At 37.6% G+C, this 17324-nt stretch overlaps 1 protein-coding gene across 2 annotated transcripts in view; it reads left to right on the top strand.

Moving 5' to 3' along the window:
* Positions 1-996: 996 nt before the first annotated feature.
* The window catches only part of usp10 (ubiquitin specific peptidase 10), a 29750-nt gene continuing 13422 nt past the window's right edge, over positions 997-17324 (top strand). The window contains exons 1-5 of one of the 2 annotated variants that reach the window (XM_079436799.1): positions 997-1247; positions 11648-11716; positions 12543-12588; positions 12935-12994; positions 13869-15077. In XM_079436799.1, the coding sequence (XP_079292925.1) occupies positions 1227-1247; positions 11648-11716; positions 12543-12588; positions 12935-12994; positions 13869-15077 (1405 nt within the window). In that variant the 5' untranslated portion in view covers positions 997-1226. The remainder of the gene's footprint in view (positions 1248-11647; positions 11717-12542; positions 12589-12934; positions 12995-13868; positions 15078-17324) is intronic. The other variant, XM_079436800.1, reaches the window with a different exon arrangement.

Here is a 17324-nt window from a genome sequence, read left to right as displayed (position 1 = left end):
TAAATTACCTATTTTTTTTAATCACAACCTATTATGTCAAAAAAACCATTGGTAAAAGAGCTTTCATGTTTAAAGGTCCAACAGACTGGAATAATGTACCTGCTCATATTCGATCTATTACATTATTTAAGATGTTTAAGCAACCTCTGTTATCATATTTTACTTTGGATTGTCCATGTTATTTTTGAAGATGGTATTGATTTATATATATGTATATATTTGGCTTATGTTGTGATCAGATACACTAATCGGTATATTTTGTATTATGTTTTGTTTCATATTTGTTACTAGTTGTTATTTAATGTTGTGGTGCTTTTTTTCCAGTTAATGTTTGTGTTTTGTTGTTTGGTGTTGTTTATGGATGTAATGTTATTTTGTTTTTTTGTTACTATGTTGTGATTGTGATGCATCTCAAGGGGTTAATCCTAATAAATAAATAAATTCAAATTCAAAACATTTGTCAGCTTTACAGTGTATATATTATATATGCACTTTTCGTTTGTATTTGGTCTTTTTGTTTTTCTTAATTGCCCCTGGCAATTTGATGTGGCTTGTTGAAAATAAAAAATCAGATCATTAAAAAATTATTAATAAAAATGCTTAGTTTTTTTATTATTAATTTTTTTATTGAATGCTTGATACAAACATTTCCTTTATAATCTGTTATGGTTAAAATAAGAAAAATAACAGAATATATCACACATAGTGAAATCAATGTCTAAATTGGATTTTGTAGCAAATTATTTTGAAAAGTCAGACCAAAATTTTTTAACAAGGCGGCATTTGAACAAAAAGATGATCAAATATTATAAGGTAAAAGCCATGCTTTTTTCCAGTTAATCTTATATATTAAAGAATTCTAATAATAATAATAATAATAAAGTATTTGTGAGGTAATGACTAAAAATGCTTACAGTAAACCAATGCAAGTTTGAATTAGCACGTCACTTTGGCGCGCCCGCCCCGCGCACGCACACGATCTCAGGGCGCGCGCTCGAGCAGCACACACACAGGCGCGAGATAAAGATGGCGGCGACGGTGGGGGAAACGGCGTGATATGCTGGAGTAGTAGCGCTAAACCTGAGTAAAACCACCGTGTGACAGACCATAGCAAAATGGAAACCATGTCACAGTAGGCGTTTACTGGTAATACCAAGTACTACAAACTCACCTTCCCCCCCGAGACAACATTAATCTAGTGATTGTGGAGAAATCTCACCGGGAGCATGGCATCGCACAGCAACCAGGTAACGTTAGGAAAACACTTCAGCCTCGTTTTATGTTGCGTTTCATCTCATCATGGCGTGCGGAGTGTGTGTTTTGACTCGTGCTGTACGTTACTCTGTGTCGGAGTGTGTGTTTTGTCCGCGAGTCTGTGTGTGGCCCACGCGCTGCTGCAGCGGCCTGGCCACGCGTTAATAACGGTCATTAGCACGCGAGCGTTTGTGAACCGACCGCGCTTTTGGCGACGTTTCTATCGGATATCCTGTGTCTACCCCCCTCCACTGAGTACAGTAAGAAGCTATGTTTCTACAAAGTGTCTTCAGTTCAAGCGAGATGAAATAGAGTCGTGTCGTGTGGCTAATGTAGTGTAATAGGCCTGTTGATTGGGGGCGGTATCGCTTCCTGTCTACAACCTCATTCAAACTCCTAAGTTTGAGTTTTTCGTTTGTTTTTTGCGCACATGCCATCATTACATCTTCAGTGACGGCGTGTTACCCCCATGCTGTATTTTCATCCGCTTCAGAGCGGTTTTGATGTATGCTAACTTTAAACGAGGCACCATGTAGATGCTACATCATTGTAGCTCCGACTGTTAGCCACATGCTGCGCACACAATGCTTTCCTTAAGGTCCTGTATAAACGAATCGTGCTTAATGTTCTAAACAGGGCTTGTCATTTGGCACAGATTCTTAAGTATGTGAAGTTATGAGTATTTCTGGTCACTGGGACATGCCTGTAATAAGCAATCTAGATACATGAAGCACGAGGTCCTGTCAAAGTGTTAGTTAGCCAGGCTACCTGCCAGTATTCATGTAAACATGAAGAATATAGTCATTTTCTCTTAATTTTGGCATGTTTGAGCTGCTTTTTTCTCCCTGGTTTAATTTTAAAAGTAGCTTTATGTAATTCCTACAGTATTGTTAGGTTTATCATTCAAGGTCTGTCACTGCCATGTTCATAGCAAAGCTCTCTGTAGATATGGATATGCATTCATCAAGATCTATATATAAACCTATATTAATTTTTCTGTTTTTTGACAGCACTTAGAACATCAGATGCACTGAAGATCCTATTATTCACTTTATTAATTTACTGTCTTTGTACCAGTTCTTTCTTATAAATTATTAGCCAGAACTGTTAAAGTAAACTGCACGTGTAAAAGTACTGTAGTACTTTTGCCTTTTTTAGTAATGAAAAATAAACAATATATATTTACCCGTATACTGTCAGCATTCAGTAAATACAAATGAATATCATTTAAGGATGTCTTTTGAATATCTAAGAAATATTTAATCCCACGATTAGATCCTCTGAAGTGTGTATTTTTAGCCTTAAAAACCATAAAAACACACATGCAATGGTCTGATGGAGAGTTTGTCATGTCATTCTCTGTGTGTTGTAAATGTTACACTCTTTTTTTCAGGAAAAGTGTGCAAAGACTATTTATTTATTTGTGATTACAAAATTAAAATCTGTGCCTAATTTGTTGTTCCTGGTCAAAAATGACCTGCCTTTTGAGAATTGCTCGTAAATTTTCTGTGCTATATCACCAGTTCTTAAATGATTATTATTATTAATTTTATTTACTTGTTTATTTAGTGGATATATTGTCAGTTCTGTTTTTTTTTTTTTTAGACAAGGTGGTATTAAAAAGATTCTCCAAAAATTTAAAAATGCTCAATTGTTTTTGAAAAGTTGTCAAAACCTGTGTGAGCGAAGTCGGCTAGTTATAGTCCATTGCGATAACATGAACTAGCATTTTCAGGGGAAAAACTCTTTGGATCACAACAAAACAAGAGGTTTCAGTTGCTTGAGTATGACGCAAACTAAATGTGTTTTAGTAATTCGTTTTTAAATTATAATTTAGTAAATATGTAAAATGCAAAATTTTTAGCATCATTATTTAATATTTTTAAATTAAACTGTGTTAAGTCATTTTTATGTAGGCCAACAGCCACCCTGCTGTCTGAGATATTGGCATCGGCCTTCAAAAAAGCCATATCGGTTGAGCACTAATATGCACCGCCACATTATTTTTAGTCAACTGGTTTACGTTGACTAACTGTAACTGCTGCGACTGCGTACACAAACGTCAAACAGAAGTAGAGTTAACTGTGATTTAGAATAAATTCACAGACTAGTTGGAATCCCACATCGAGTAAACAATAGTTTCCGACTTACTCTAGTGCATGCTTGACATGCATGCTGCTCTGTACCCTCAAATTCCCTTGGCATTGGTCACACTTTCAACCGTTACAAAGCTTTGTGAGCCGATGTGTCTATTAATGGTGTGTGACAGTCTTCGCAAAACAATGTTTACAAGGATTAGGCAATGTTGGATTGAATATGTGAGATGAATTTGATGAAGACGAGTCCTGTAATGAAAGAAGCGCCCTGAAAATGGAAGTTGGATGTACTGCAATTCTGGGTGGTGCAGTTTATGAAGTTTAGAGGATATCCCTTGGTTGTAGCCCGTTATAGATAAATGAAAAAATAAAAATGCAGGCAGCTGATGGGCACTCTCCAAGTATGATGACATCTTCTTTAAAAGCTCAGTGAGCTGGCATGTGGGAAGATGGCACCACAATTGAAATGGTACAACAGGATTATAGCTAGCAGCACAAAAGTAAAACTTTGTCCATCTCCTTCTGAATGTGTGTGTGTATATATAGAGGATTTGTTGCTCTAAAGAAGCATTAGGGGATACGTAGATATGTTGAATCAGTGATTGGTTTTAGGGCTGATTTGAGTTACTTGACGCTTGACCTGCGTTGATTTGACATTATATTGCTGGACTGAGCAGTATAAAGGTCTTGCCATAGCATAAAAAAGAAAAGCCATATCTGAAAGCGTGGTGTTTGTGGTGATGGGAGAACTTGTTATGCGATTCTTTTTAAGGGAAGGTCTGAAACCAGAAAATCCAGTCACTTGTCTGGTTTGTCTTTATCTGTGGGGGGGGTGTGTGACACATTTTACGTAAAACCACATTCACAGCAGCTCTTTCTTTATCTTCGTAAATGTGGTTTATCAGTTTAACGTACTGGAATATAAGGTCATTTAAATGGATAGATTTTGTCATTTACTCACCCTCATGTAGTTCCAAACCTGTATGAATTTGTTCTGCCAAACACAAGATATTTTTAAGAAAGATTGTAACCGGGCTGTTTTGGGGCACCATTGACTTCCATAGTAGGAAAAAAAAAATACTATGGAGGTCAATGGTGCCCCAGAACTGCTCTGTTTCCCACATTCTTCAGAATATCTTTCTTTGTGTTCAGCAGAACAAAGAACTACTTGAGAGTGAGTTAATGACAGAATTTTCATTATTGGGTGAACTCTCCCTTAAAACAGTTTTTAAAAATACTTAAACTAAGCAACCTATCATGTTAAAGTCAGCATGGAACTAAATTTGTGATTGCTTTTTATTCCCTATTGTTAGGTGTATCTGAGTGAAACTGCTTCTCAAACAAGTAATGTAGGCCTGGTCTTGATTTTGTCTATCTCAAGTATTGATTGGATTGTTAGCTAATTGCTACGCTCTCATGTGAGTGACAGGTTGCTGGAGTGGTGGGATTTTTGTCCTGCCCTCGAACCGGTGAAAACATCATCAGAGAAGGGATGTAGTTGGCGAGGTGATGTGGAAAAAAATGTTTTTGATTAAGTTTTGAGGGCATGTGAGTTTGGATAAATCGTTTATCACTGCGGTATTCCATAAACTAGTAAGAATTGTCCATTTTGATTTCATGGTGACTTTAACACTTCCTCACTTATGAGCATCACCCATGGCTCTTTCGCGTTCACGAAAGTGTGTGAGTGTTATCACCGGAGCATGTTGAAATAATGCAGATGGCTAATTTGTGGTAATCCCCAGTCCAAATGAACTGTGATGGGGAGCTTAGTGTGGTACGTGCGGCATGCCTGTGGAAAAGGGGCAAAGAGACATTCTTTCTGTTGTGATTGTACTCACCATCCAGAGGCCATTGGATTACGGCTTGCTGCTTGTCCCTTGTGGTGCCATTTCAGCAGTGTAGGTCAGTGATTTGCAAACAGTTACATGTGCTTGAACTGCAGTTTCTTTTTTTTCTTGCTCTCCCTTTTCATGCAGCTAGTGGTGAATGTGAAGGGGTATTATGTGCACGCTTGCAGAGCCTGTTGAGTTTTTAATCTTTGACGCTTTCAGTTCACCTAAAGACTAACATCAAGTTACTGAGATGTAAACTTTTAAAAATAATTTAGTACATAATTTTAAAAATAATTTAATACAGTTACTTAATGGTAAGTGTAGTGATTAGTCTTAACTAAATTCAGGAGTCTTTCAGTTACACTGTTAGTGCTTGTAGGATTAAGGTAATTATAGCCTTCACAGAAAGCAGGTTATCTGCAGGATGGTCTAACCATTATAGGACCAGATGCCATGTATTAAGATGAGTACTCCCAAGACAGCTGAAGGCTGTAGGCCTGCAACCAGTTGCTAGCCTTGGTTAAGAAAACACTTAGTAATAATGACCAGTTACTTCAAGGGGGTTTCTGAAATGAACTGCAACTAACATCATTTTGATTATCATGTAATAAGTCTGCACTGTGTGTGGCAATACCAGTTATGAGGGGTGATTAGGGCTGGGTATCAAGTTCGATACTTTTTAGGCACCGACCGAATTGCCTCGATACCACCGAGTATCGAAAAACGTCTTGTCGTTCGGTACCAAATTTCTATACCTAAGGGGTTAATCTCATTAACGTCAGTGAGCCAATAAGCCTGCAGCACTAGGTGTGTTTGACTAGAAGTGACGCGGTGCTGATTGATCAGTGTTTGACCTCCGCGAGAGCGTTTCGAAAGCGTACGGAGCAGTCTGCTCTCTTTATCCTTCAGTTTCGCTTACTTGACACAGACTGAAGCTCGCGTGACATTTCAGCGTCTGCCGTCTCACTAAATGAGGACATAAACACATGAACAACAGCTCTAGAACTGCTCGGAGAGTCACTTCATCAGCATTTTACCATTTGATTTGAGTAAAACTTGCATCATATTATATACACACAGAACTGTAAAGGTATTCCCGGAAACCTGTCAAAATAAAAGTTAACTTGGAAGACTGCGGCAGAAATAAATTAATATTGTTCAGCAGTGTACATACTGCTACTACTAGGCTACTATTAAAATTATTAAAAGTCTTATTTTTTTAATTAATGATCACACAACATTTCCATGTTTTAATTTTAATAGTAAAATTTTGTTTGCCAAAATAAATAGTTTTATTTTCAATAATTTAAAGGAAAAATGAAATTAATGTTTTATGCCTTCATTTGAAAACCAGATACAGAACACAGAATTTCTGAGGAAAAAGAAAACATTTCATAAGGCTGTTTTAAGAATAAATTTGAATAAACTAAGTAGTTTTTATGCATTCAAATAATTAGACATACTACAACATAGAATTTAATAACAATAAAACATATTGTGAAAGAAAATAAAACATCCACTTATGAAAGTGGATAAAGATTTAAAATTTCTTGAAGTCTTTAACAACCTAGAATAAATGAATAGAAATGATGATTCTGTCTGAGCTATGCGTTTTAAAACGAACACGCACTAATGTAAACTGAAAACTATTTGAGCTTTATTAAAATTATTTGTACTGATTTATTGTTGGCTATATTTTGTTCCTTTGTGCAGTGGCTCAGGAGATGAGTCTTTAAGTCTGTATACATGTCAACAAGTTTTTTGAGATAATGTAATCTTGTTAAAACTGTTTTCATAAAATTGGTATCGAACACAAGGTATCGGTATCGATATCGAACATTTTTGAACGATACCCAGCCCTAGGGGTGATACTAGGACATTTTATTACATTTAAAGGGGGGGAAATTAGGAATAAAACTTACTTGACAACAGTTTCGTTTTCAATATCATAACTAATATAGTTGCCTTAAATGTCTAGTTGCTGGTATGCGAGGAGTTTTTCAGCCTCTCATGTACACATCTCATGTGGCTCATCCACACAAAGCCAGAGCTTTCCCTATCCAATTTTTTCCCCCTCGTTCTTCCGTAAACATGTTGTCGTCATAAGAAATATCTGCGTACACAAGAAGCCACTGAAACACTCAAAACGATGTAGTATACATGCCAGACCAGTATGTGGCGCTGTAATTCCAACACAACAAGACAAGTTATTAAAGTTAGTAAAGCTAATAGGCTCAGTAGCTTCTGCAGCACGAACACAAGCATGTAGTCTGCCGTTGTTGTTACGTGATGTAGCAGTGTCTGATGTGCCCGTTAACAAAAATCACTTTTGTAACAAGTTTGCCACCTTTAATGATATGCTCTTTATGCCAGAGTCCAATATTTCTTAAAGATGTTTTATTAAATTCTGCTGGATTACCCAAAGTTCTCTTAGGAAATGATATTACTCAGCAAACATTTTTAAATAAGTTAAGTTTTATGAAAAATCTCGGAAGATTTTAGCTTGGTAATGGATATGACAATGTTAATGTATTTGGTCTAGGGCTGCACGATATATTGCATGCGCGAATTGTGTAGCTTGTTGGTGAACTATGGCTCTGTATATTAAATGCTGCTCCATTGGAAAACCGGTGATGGAGATTTACTGCTAATCACAGAACCATTTTTACTGACAAGATGCGCATGACTATCGCATGCAAAATATTGTGCAGCCCTAATTTGGTCTTGGCGGAATAGGTATGCTACGCTGCTGCTGGGCGGTTTACTGGTTCATACCGAATACTGGTTTATTTTTATGAATTTTTAATATACCGCAATACTGGTGTATGTCGCTTAAACAGCGTTTGGAACACTGCGCGACTGTTTGAGAGGGGTCCCTTTTCGCTGTTGCACTGTGGTGAGGGCACAGCTGTCTGTTAGTTTGACGTTGAAGATGAACAACCCTCTACAATGCGAGTAAATCAGGGGTTCGGTGCCTTGCTCAAGGGCACCTCAGTCGTGGTATTGAGGGTGGAGAGAGCGCTGGACATTCACTCCCCCCACCTACAATTCCTGCCGGCCGGAGACTCGAACCCGCAACCTTTGGATTACAAGTCCGACGCTCTAACCATTAGGCCATACATTTAACTAAAGAATCATGCAAGCACTTGAATATTTCCCCCTTTACTCGTACTGCACAAAAAGTGGTTCAATGTTGAATGTTATAGGGACTGATTATTGCAAATGCAGATCCCAGTGTGTTCTGGTTAAACTTTTTTTTTTTTTTTTTTTTTTTTTTTTTTTTTGCGCTAAGCTTTGCATATGGTGGTGTGTTCTTAATGACAGCTTACCTAAAAAAAATATATATATCCTATTCCTAAAATAAGAAATATCCCAATATATCGCCTTGCTTACAGTATCTCAATATATCGCAATATATCGTATCGCAACCCCTGTATCGTATCGCCAGATTCTTGCCAATACACAGCCCTAGTTGATACTGGTTTCATTTGTTTGGTAACAGCCTAAATGTATTTATTATTCTAATTGACTGATTAAATGTAACAATTTGACTCAAAAGATGCGCACTTTTAGAAAAAAAGGCTTTATTAAAGGTAAAATTGCCCATAAAAGGTAATTTTTTTTTAAACTTATATGAAAAGATTAATTTCTATCACTGATGTGAACTGACCGCACAGAATATGAAGAATATCAAAAACTGCAGCTGTCCACAGTAGTCAGATATCAGCACAATAACATACTCTGCAAAATATCGCCTAATTATCATTATCAAAAAAAATCCCCCCAGATTTTTTTTTTCAATATCGCACACCCCTACCGGGAGAACCAGCTCATTTGCATTTAAAGGGAAATACACAAAAACGTGCATTTTGGTTCATACCCTAAAAGTGGCAAATTTAATAAGCTATAAAAAAAAAATTCTGTGGGGGTATTTTGAGCTAAAACTTCACATACACACTCTGGGGACATCAGAGATTATCTTGTAAAAAGGGGCATAATGGGTCACCTTTAAATCGCTCTCTAATAGTATTTCATGGCCCTATAAAACATTTTATTTTTCCCCAAATTCCTTTTTTTTTTTCTTTCTTTTCTTTTTTTAAATGCTTGTGCGATTTGTAGATAAAGTCTTCTGACTGTATCATTGTGCACATTGTTTTTCCTGTTTGTCAGCATTGTAAATAGTCAGGCTGTAAATAGTCAATTGTGTTGTTGCCTGAATTCAAGTGCTTCACACTCGCCCAAACCATCTCATACTGTTCATTTTACTTGTGCAGATCTTAAAATGGGTCATAAATCTGCAGATACCTTGTAAATGGTGAAATCAAATTCCTTCCTTCATATTTGTTGATATTTGTGTATTGAAAATATTTTTATTTGACGATTAGACTCCTATCTGATTTTCTATATTTAAAAAAAATATATTTTTTTTAGGCTAGTTAAATTAATTTTCAGGCTACCAAAATCTGAAGAGTACCTGCCCGAAGGGCTACCAGGGATTTTGAAATTTTGCGAGACCTTGGGCTGTACAGTGCACAAAAAATTGGTCTGAATAAATGTAGTAAAATAGCACGTGTGTGATAGTTTTGCATGTGTATGAGCCTGTTTACAAACCTATTGTCCAACAAAGATATAATTTATTGATGTGCTTTTTCTCCAAATTAACTTCATAACATAGTTGAGTGTTTCAAATATTTATGACCAGACGTGGTTTCATATTACAGAATGATAGTATTATATACAGTGATAAAGGCAATATCGATTCGCATTGTTATAAATATACTTTCCTTTATGAAAATACTCCAGATTGAAGAACACAGATAAAAAATATATTTTGTGCAATCGTATGTTTATTGTCTTCAATTTTCATCAGTTAAAGGTTCTCTATCTCCGTTGTCCGTTTTATTCAGCGATACCTTCATGGAGCGTTGGCAGTAGTATTACTTCTACTATGGATATGTGGAGTTTCTGCACAAGGGCGCCCTCCGGCTTACAGTATGAATTAAACGGTGTGTACTCAGCAATGCTCCCAACACCCTATTTTGGGTAAAAATAGGAAAGATAATACTTTTCTCGAACAAAACCGGATTCCCTGAATTATCGTCATTGATATCGTTATTGTAATAAAAACCAGAAATATTGTGATATATTTTTAAGCCCATATTGCCCATCCCTAATATCAATACAGGGCCAGCTGTATCAATACGCGTATCATCAAATCTCTGTGACTATACGTCATCGTATCGATGTATCGAACACAGCACTGGTTGAGACCCCTATATTTTGATCAGTTCTGTTTTGCTGTTCAGCTGCTTTTATGTGAACGTACGCTTAGAAACATGTGATTGGCCTAATCTTGCTTAAGATACACTAAGCAAGTAGTCATTATTTTTATTTATTCATTTATTATTATTTTTTTTAGAATTTAATTTAGAATGTTTTTGCACATTCCTAGTTTTCCCATTCTTCTGCTTCAAATGTGGTATGCATCATTTGAGTTAAAATGGTCTAATGTCTCATGAGAATGTGATTGAACAATAAAAATCTTTGTTTATTCGGAGCATTACATTTGGGAAACTTTAAAATTACGGTCAAGGTATAATGTCATGTGTTTTCTCATCTGACCAGTATCCCACATCAGGAGAGAACACTTGCTATTGCGAAAAGCTAGCATGACTAATATGCGATTGAAGCTGTGGGATTTGGAGGTCAGGAGACCAGCAATAATCAGTGTTGATTACAGATAGCATCTTGATTCATTGGTAGCATGGGAAAATATATTGATGTGATAAAAGATCCACATATTCTACTGCTTTTCACTTCATATTGTGCATGCATTGTGAATATTTGATGCATATTTTGATATCAGATAAACGTTTTTGACTTGTTCTGTTGTAAACCATACTTTCAATGCATCTGGAGTACTTGTTTAGTCTAAGGAATTAAAAGTCAGATCACAGGTTGTGGCAGGTTAGCACACTAAAAATCTATCAATGTAAAAACCTTCACAATATATTCAGTAATGTTTAAATGTCTGTGCTCAAACAACGTTACACATTGGCCGAAGTGAGTGCTTGAAGGGTCTCTCTCTGCCATTGCTTTGCCCTGTAAAGTGGGACACGAGGGAGCCATATTGCCATGCTGCATGACTCATCAGTTTCCAACTTGCTCTATACTTTCACCCAACCTGATGTTGCAATCATGCGGGAATGATGGCTGCCATGCCCTCACATACCCTCATACACAGTGCTTTAATTGTTTTAATAAATAAGTGGGCTGAATTTAATAATAGACTCATTGTGGTGCTGACTGACTCCAGAAAGACCACCTCAGGGTTATAGTGTGCCGTAATTTAGTAAATGATTGTTTGCAATTAACATGAAGTTAAAATACCTAACAATCATTAAGTGACACCTAACATTGTGCTTCTGTTCGATTTTTATTTATTTATTTTTTTCTCCACAGTACATCTTTGGGGAGTTCAGCCCAGATGAGTTCAATCAGTTCTTTGTGACTCCCCGCTGTTACGTTGAGGTAAAATAATTGCATACATGAATTCATCCTAAACACACATTAAATGTTAAAGGCTGTCCAGAGCGTTCTTTTAAGCTTTTTAGAAGTAATTACATTTACTGTATCGTCATTTATAATTTCCTTTATTCTCAAAGTAATTCTGCTACCATAAAGATATTGTGATTAGGTAGAGTGTTTTTGTAAGTTTCAAATATGTAAAATAACAATGTATTTTGTAATTTCCACTTTTCCCATTTTCATGTGCAACAGTTAAGCACAAAATTAAAGTTCAGTTTCAAAATAGAGTATTTGCCTTTTTCTACCCTAGTTTCAGTGTTTAATTTGTTTAATTCCAAATTAAATGTAAATTTAAATGTGCAAGTGTTGGATCGTCTGAAACTGAATTTTCTCTAATACTATGCTTTCAGTGTATCAGTTAAAAATGTAACATTAGAGCTAGTGTAGGAAATGGTGCATGTAAGTTTACTTTAAATCTTGCTCCAATTTGTTACACAAGGTATGGTAAGTTTGACTTCAAATACAAATACATTTCCATTATGCATGTTACATTGCCGATGTTATGCCACCGTACTCTCCATCCACCTTTTCCCTCCTTTTCTTTTGTACAAAAAAACAAGTCATTGTTGTTTAGCACACTGCATCCTACGTCTATTTTGGTTGCAAATTATACTCCAGCCTTCCAATCCAAAGTACGTAAAAAAAAATGGACCCGTTTAGTTCAGATAACATGCATTTAAATTAGTTGGTTATGAAGGTTTATTTGTGTATATGTACACATTTTATTGACTTGATGTGACTGAGTGATCTCATGTAAATTTCTTATCAGCTTCCCCCCTTCAATGATAAAGTCTCCTGCGTCAGCCATTCCTCAGGTAAGATCAAAGCCTCACTTTGAATGTTGCTACAAGTACTGATTCAGAAATAAAGATGAGTTATAGATTACAAGATCCTGTCACATAAGCATACACAATGGTTTTCGTTTATTATGCCTTAACCATAGCTTACATCACACATGGAAAACATTTTATAATATTCATCTGTCCTGTTCTCACCCTAATCCTTAATTGGTAGAATGGTCTTCATTCATCACTGAGTTGAATATAAACCTCCTTAGGCTACACGCCCATCTCTGTAGTTCTAATAATCTTTCCCAGGACAGTGTCATATTGCCCTCTCAGGTAGTTGTGACCTTCACCCTCATCTGTATCAATTATTTAGGAGGTTACTGCACTCCTGCTGTGCCTTACATAACGGAATCATTGAGACGGCAGGTTTGCGGTGAGTTTTCGGTCCACTACACAGTGCCTTACTCCTCTGTTTTTGTTGCAGAACTCAACACTCAGGTCTTAAACACTGACCGCTTTCTAAACCTTCCCCTTTATCAACCTTTAAACTTTTACTACTTATTCTTGCCTGTCCATTTAATCTTTGGAGCTTTGCATGCCTAGGCGCCAGGCCTCTGTCTGGCACACGTACGCATCTACCTGCAGTGCTTGGAGTTGACGGGAGGCTTTTGACATTTTTATTTTCATTCCTTTTCTGGAAACTCTCTTCCAAAAGCCATCACATTTCGAGAGTGGACTAAGAATATGACTTCATGGACCGTCTTTCAGGACCTCTAACTCCACCTGAAAATGTGGCAGTCTTGACAGTCCACAACCTGCTTATGAGTCCGTCCTTCATGCTTTCCTAAAATAAAACCCCTAAAATGAATACTAACAGAGGATGTGGTCTTAATCTATTCATTTATCCATTGCTTGGGATCTTGTTCCCATGATGACTTCTGGTTGCTTTGATTTCGCTGATTACTGGCTACTTTTAAGACTCAGTCTTACAGTAATTGTGACTAACGCTGTTTCATTCACTTCAAACTATCCTTCACTGCTTCGTCTGCACAGTTCAGTACCACAATCACTTTATATGCATTCAATCAGATTTGTTGTATTTAATTATTGACTACATGATTTTTTTGTGAATACAGCTTTGTTAATATTTTTATCCTTTGGTAGAGCTTATTGAATATTCAAGTTAAGATGTGTAACTAAAACCTCGAAGTATCTAATTTCAAATCGAGAACTTCTCTGTATAAATGCCAGTTATGCTGAGCCTTTTTACATGTATGTCAGTCTAACTGAGATGTTTTGATCTACAGGAGAGGACTACCAGCATATCGAGTTTGGTGTAGATGAGGTAATGAATGCGGAGCCTGTGGCAGTGAAAGACTCGCTGTACAAAGTCTCCAGCACTCTTAATCCTCAGGCCCCTGAGTTCATCTTAGGCTGCCAACCATCTCAGAAGGCCCTTCCCACAGCCACGCCGCTCACTGATATCCCAGATGGCGCCGACTTCAACTCCCTGTGCTGCGGTAATTCCGAGACCTTGGTCCTGGGCGGCCACCAGGCCTGCTCGGACAATGATGGCGTTTCGGGTGGCTTAGGACAACGTAAGAAAAAGAAAAAACGGCCGCCGGGATACTACAATTACCTGGAGGGTTCCAACAGCAACAGCACCGGTGTGGCCACAGATGGAGTCGGGGCCTCAGGCCTGGTTAACGGACATGCTCCAAATGTTCCACTCATGTGTTCAGAGGACATGGTAGGGGACGTGTTATCTGGGGCTGAGCTCATCCCCCCAAATTCTGTAACATCCAGTACATCCACACCCCAAACCACCCCTCTTTCCCATCAGAGGACTTGTGAAAGCCCTGACAATTCGACATTGGACTTGACGAGCAGAGCTGCCTCTTTGTCCGACAGAAACGGTGCAGCTTCTTTGTCTACTTCATCTTCGTCCTCTCAGAGCAGCGGGGTGGCACAGAGTGCCAGGACTGCAGAGCAACATGCAGAACCCCCAGCTCTAGAGAGTCCAGTACTTCTGGGTAACGGAGGGCACAGCTCCTCTCCACCATCTCCTCTTCCCCCTGCTGCTGCTGTGGCCACCCCCACAACCACAATTCCTGCTACTACTGATGAGAGGGAGGCCGAGGGCTCGGGGGAGGCTAACGGGCTGCCAGAGACTGCCTCGGCTGCCGGAGCCGCTGACGGACTCCAAGACCCATCTGAAACGGTCGAGGTGCAGTCAGCTTCCTCTGTAACCCCTCTCTCCTTAGACTCTGAAGTTCAGCTGGTAGTCTCGCCCGGTCCCCCTGCAGCACCTGTGGCCAACCCCCCGAAGTCCTGGGCCAGCCTCTTCCACAACTCCAAGCCTCTGCCTGGAGGTCCTCAGGCTTACGTTGAGGTGAAGAGCGAGCCTGCTGTTGTCGCGTTGACTCCGGCTGCCTCCGAGTTGCCTGAAAAGGCCAATGAGGTGCGCGAGAGCCCTGTCCCAGTGTCTGAAGACCCTATGGCCCCGAAATTGGCAGGTAAAATGTGACATGACAGTGTTAGAGGTTTTGAGTCCAGACCGCAAAGTGTTGTACTGCACATAACAACTGTTGATCAACTGGTTAAGCAAATGCTTGTTTGCTCACTCGTTTGCATATAGGGATAGTTCATCCAAAAATAAAAAGTAATTTACTCACCATCATGTTCTTCAAAATCTATCAGACTTTCGTTAGTCTTTAATACAGAAATTAAGATATTTAAGAATTGTCTATTAAACTTGGTAAACATAATCCATGCGTTGAACAGATTTAATTTAGGCATTTATTCACAAACTTTGATAATTACACATACATGGGGCATATAAAATATGGTAAACGGAAGTACTCATGCAAGCACATTTGAGTTTATAGTTCTATGTATGTGTGTTGATAAATTTTTGATCTAAATTCTGTTCATATAAAGTGATCATGTCTCTTTAGAAGACTTGGATTAAACTGCTTGATTCATATGGATTACATTTACCTTGGCTTTAACTTTTTGATGGAGGGATAAATATTTCTTAGATTTCATAAAATCTTTATTTCTGTTTTGAAGATAAGGATTCTTATGGATTTGGAGCAAAATGAGGGCGAGTAATTATGACAGTTTAAATTTCTGGGTGAACTATCCCTTTGTTTTTTTTGTCATTGTTTTACATGGTTCACATGATCAATGCCCCAGCCTATATTCAAATGACAAATCTTGGTTTAGGTAGAAATTTATTAACAAATCTAAAATGTCAGTGAACTAACTTGTTGGCTTATTTAGAATTTAAATGTTCAGTGTTGATCTGTTTAAATGGAATCACATCTTCAATTTCTGAAAAGCTTACTCTTTTGGCACCAAACCATGTGCCATTATTTATATCTGCCTTTGAAGAATCTTCACACAGCTCTTTTGCCTACAATGACTGTTTATTGTGACTACATCTGTCAAGTTAAAGACCAAAAAAAAAAAAAACACATGAAAGTTGTCCATTCATCTTATGTGCTGTATTCCACATGAAATTGGACATTACTATTTTCATATAATGTTTTTCACCTACTATATGTGACCCTGGACCACAAAACCAGTCTTAAGTCGCTAGGGTATATTTGTAACAATAGCTAAAAATACATTGTATGGGCCAAAATTATAATTTTTTCTTTTATGCCCAAAATCATTAGGATATTAAGTAAAGACCATGAAGAGATTTAGTAAATTTCCTACTGTAAATATATCAACTTAATTTTTGGTTTGTACTATGCATTGCTAAGAACTTCATTTGGACAACTTTAAAGGCAATTTTCTCTATATTTTGATTTTTTTGCACCCTCAGATTCCAGATTTTCAAATAGTTGTATCTGTCAAATATTGTCCAATCCTAACAAAACCCTACATCAATGGAAAACTTATTTATTCAGCTTTCAGATGATGTAAATGTCAATTTTGAAAAATTGACACTTATGACTGGTTTTGTGGTCTAGGGTCACATATAGTAGGGAAGTATGTACTTTTGGATGCAGCCAGTGATCTCTTGATATATAGAAGGAAGCTGAGTAAATGTTCCTTAGATTTCCCTTTTGTATTTCAGAAAAGGAAATAACAGCATGTGGGTTTGGAATATGAAGATGAGTAAATAATAGAAAGATAATTTGATGAAATTATTGCATTTGATTCTCTGTGATTCATGTTTCTGTCCACAAGATGGCAGCAGCATGTTTTGCTTATTTGCTGACAGCACCCATAAGCCCTCTCTGGTTCCTAAACACTTCAGACGGGTTATTAGGGCCTATTTGCTCATTCTTTTAAAAACCACATTTCCTCATCCTGTTGCTCAGACTAATCATGACAGACCTTGAGAAAAGGCCCACCCAGGTGCTGTTTACCCATCATATTTCCGACATTAATGCTCAGAAAGAGACTTTATGGGAATCCCAGTCTGGCTCCATCTGAAGCACAAAAGCAGGGTGGTTTCTCATCTAGAGCCTGAGTGCTGATTTGTTACAATGGCTACTGCTCATTTAACAACTGTGACCTGATTTCATGACCTTGGAACCAATCACAGGGACTTTCCACTGCATTAAATCCTCCTTTGGATTTCCTCTGGTGTTCCTCAAATAGGAGAATTCTTGTGCAAGAAAATAGTGATAATTTCAAAATCTTATAAAACGACTGCCTGGTATATTGTGTAAACTTGCCGTATTATGATTGGATGCATTCTATTGATCTCAGCACTGGCTTATGAGGCATTTAAACATTCTAGA

Source organism: Barbus barbus (assembly GCF_936440315.1).
Source record: "Barbus barbus genome assembly, chromosome: 2".
NCBI lineage: Eukaryota > Metazoa > Chordata > Actinopteri > Cypriniformes > Cyprinidae > Barbus > Barbus barbus.
This window is presented reverse-complemented; position numbering and strand designations above follow the sequence as displayed.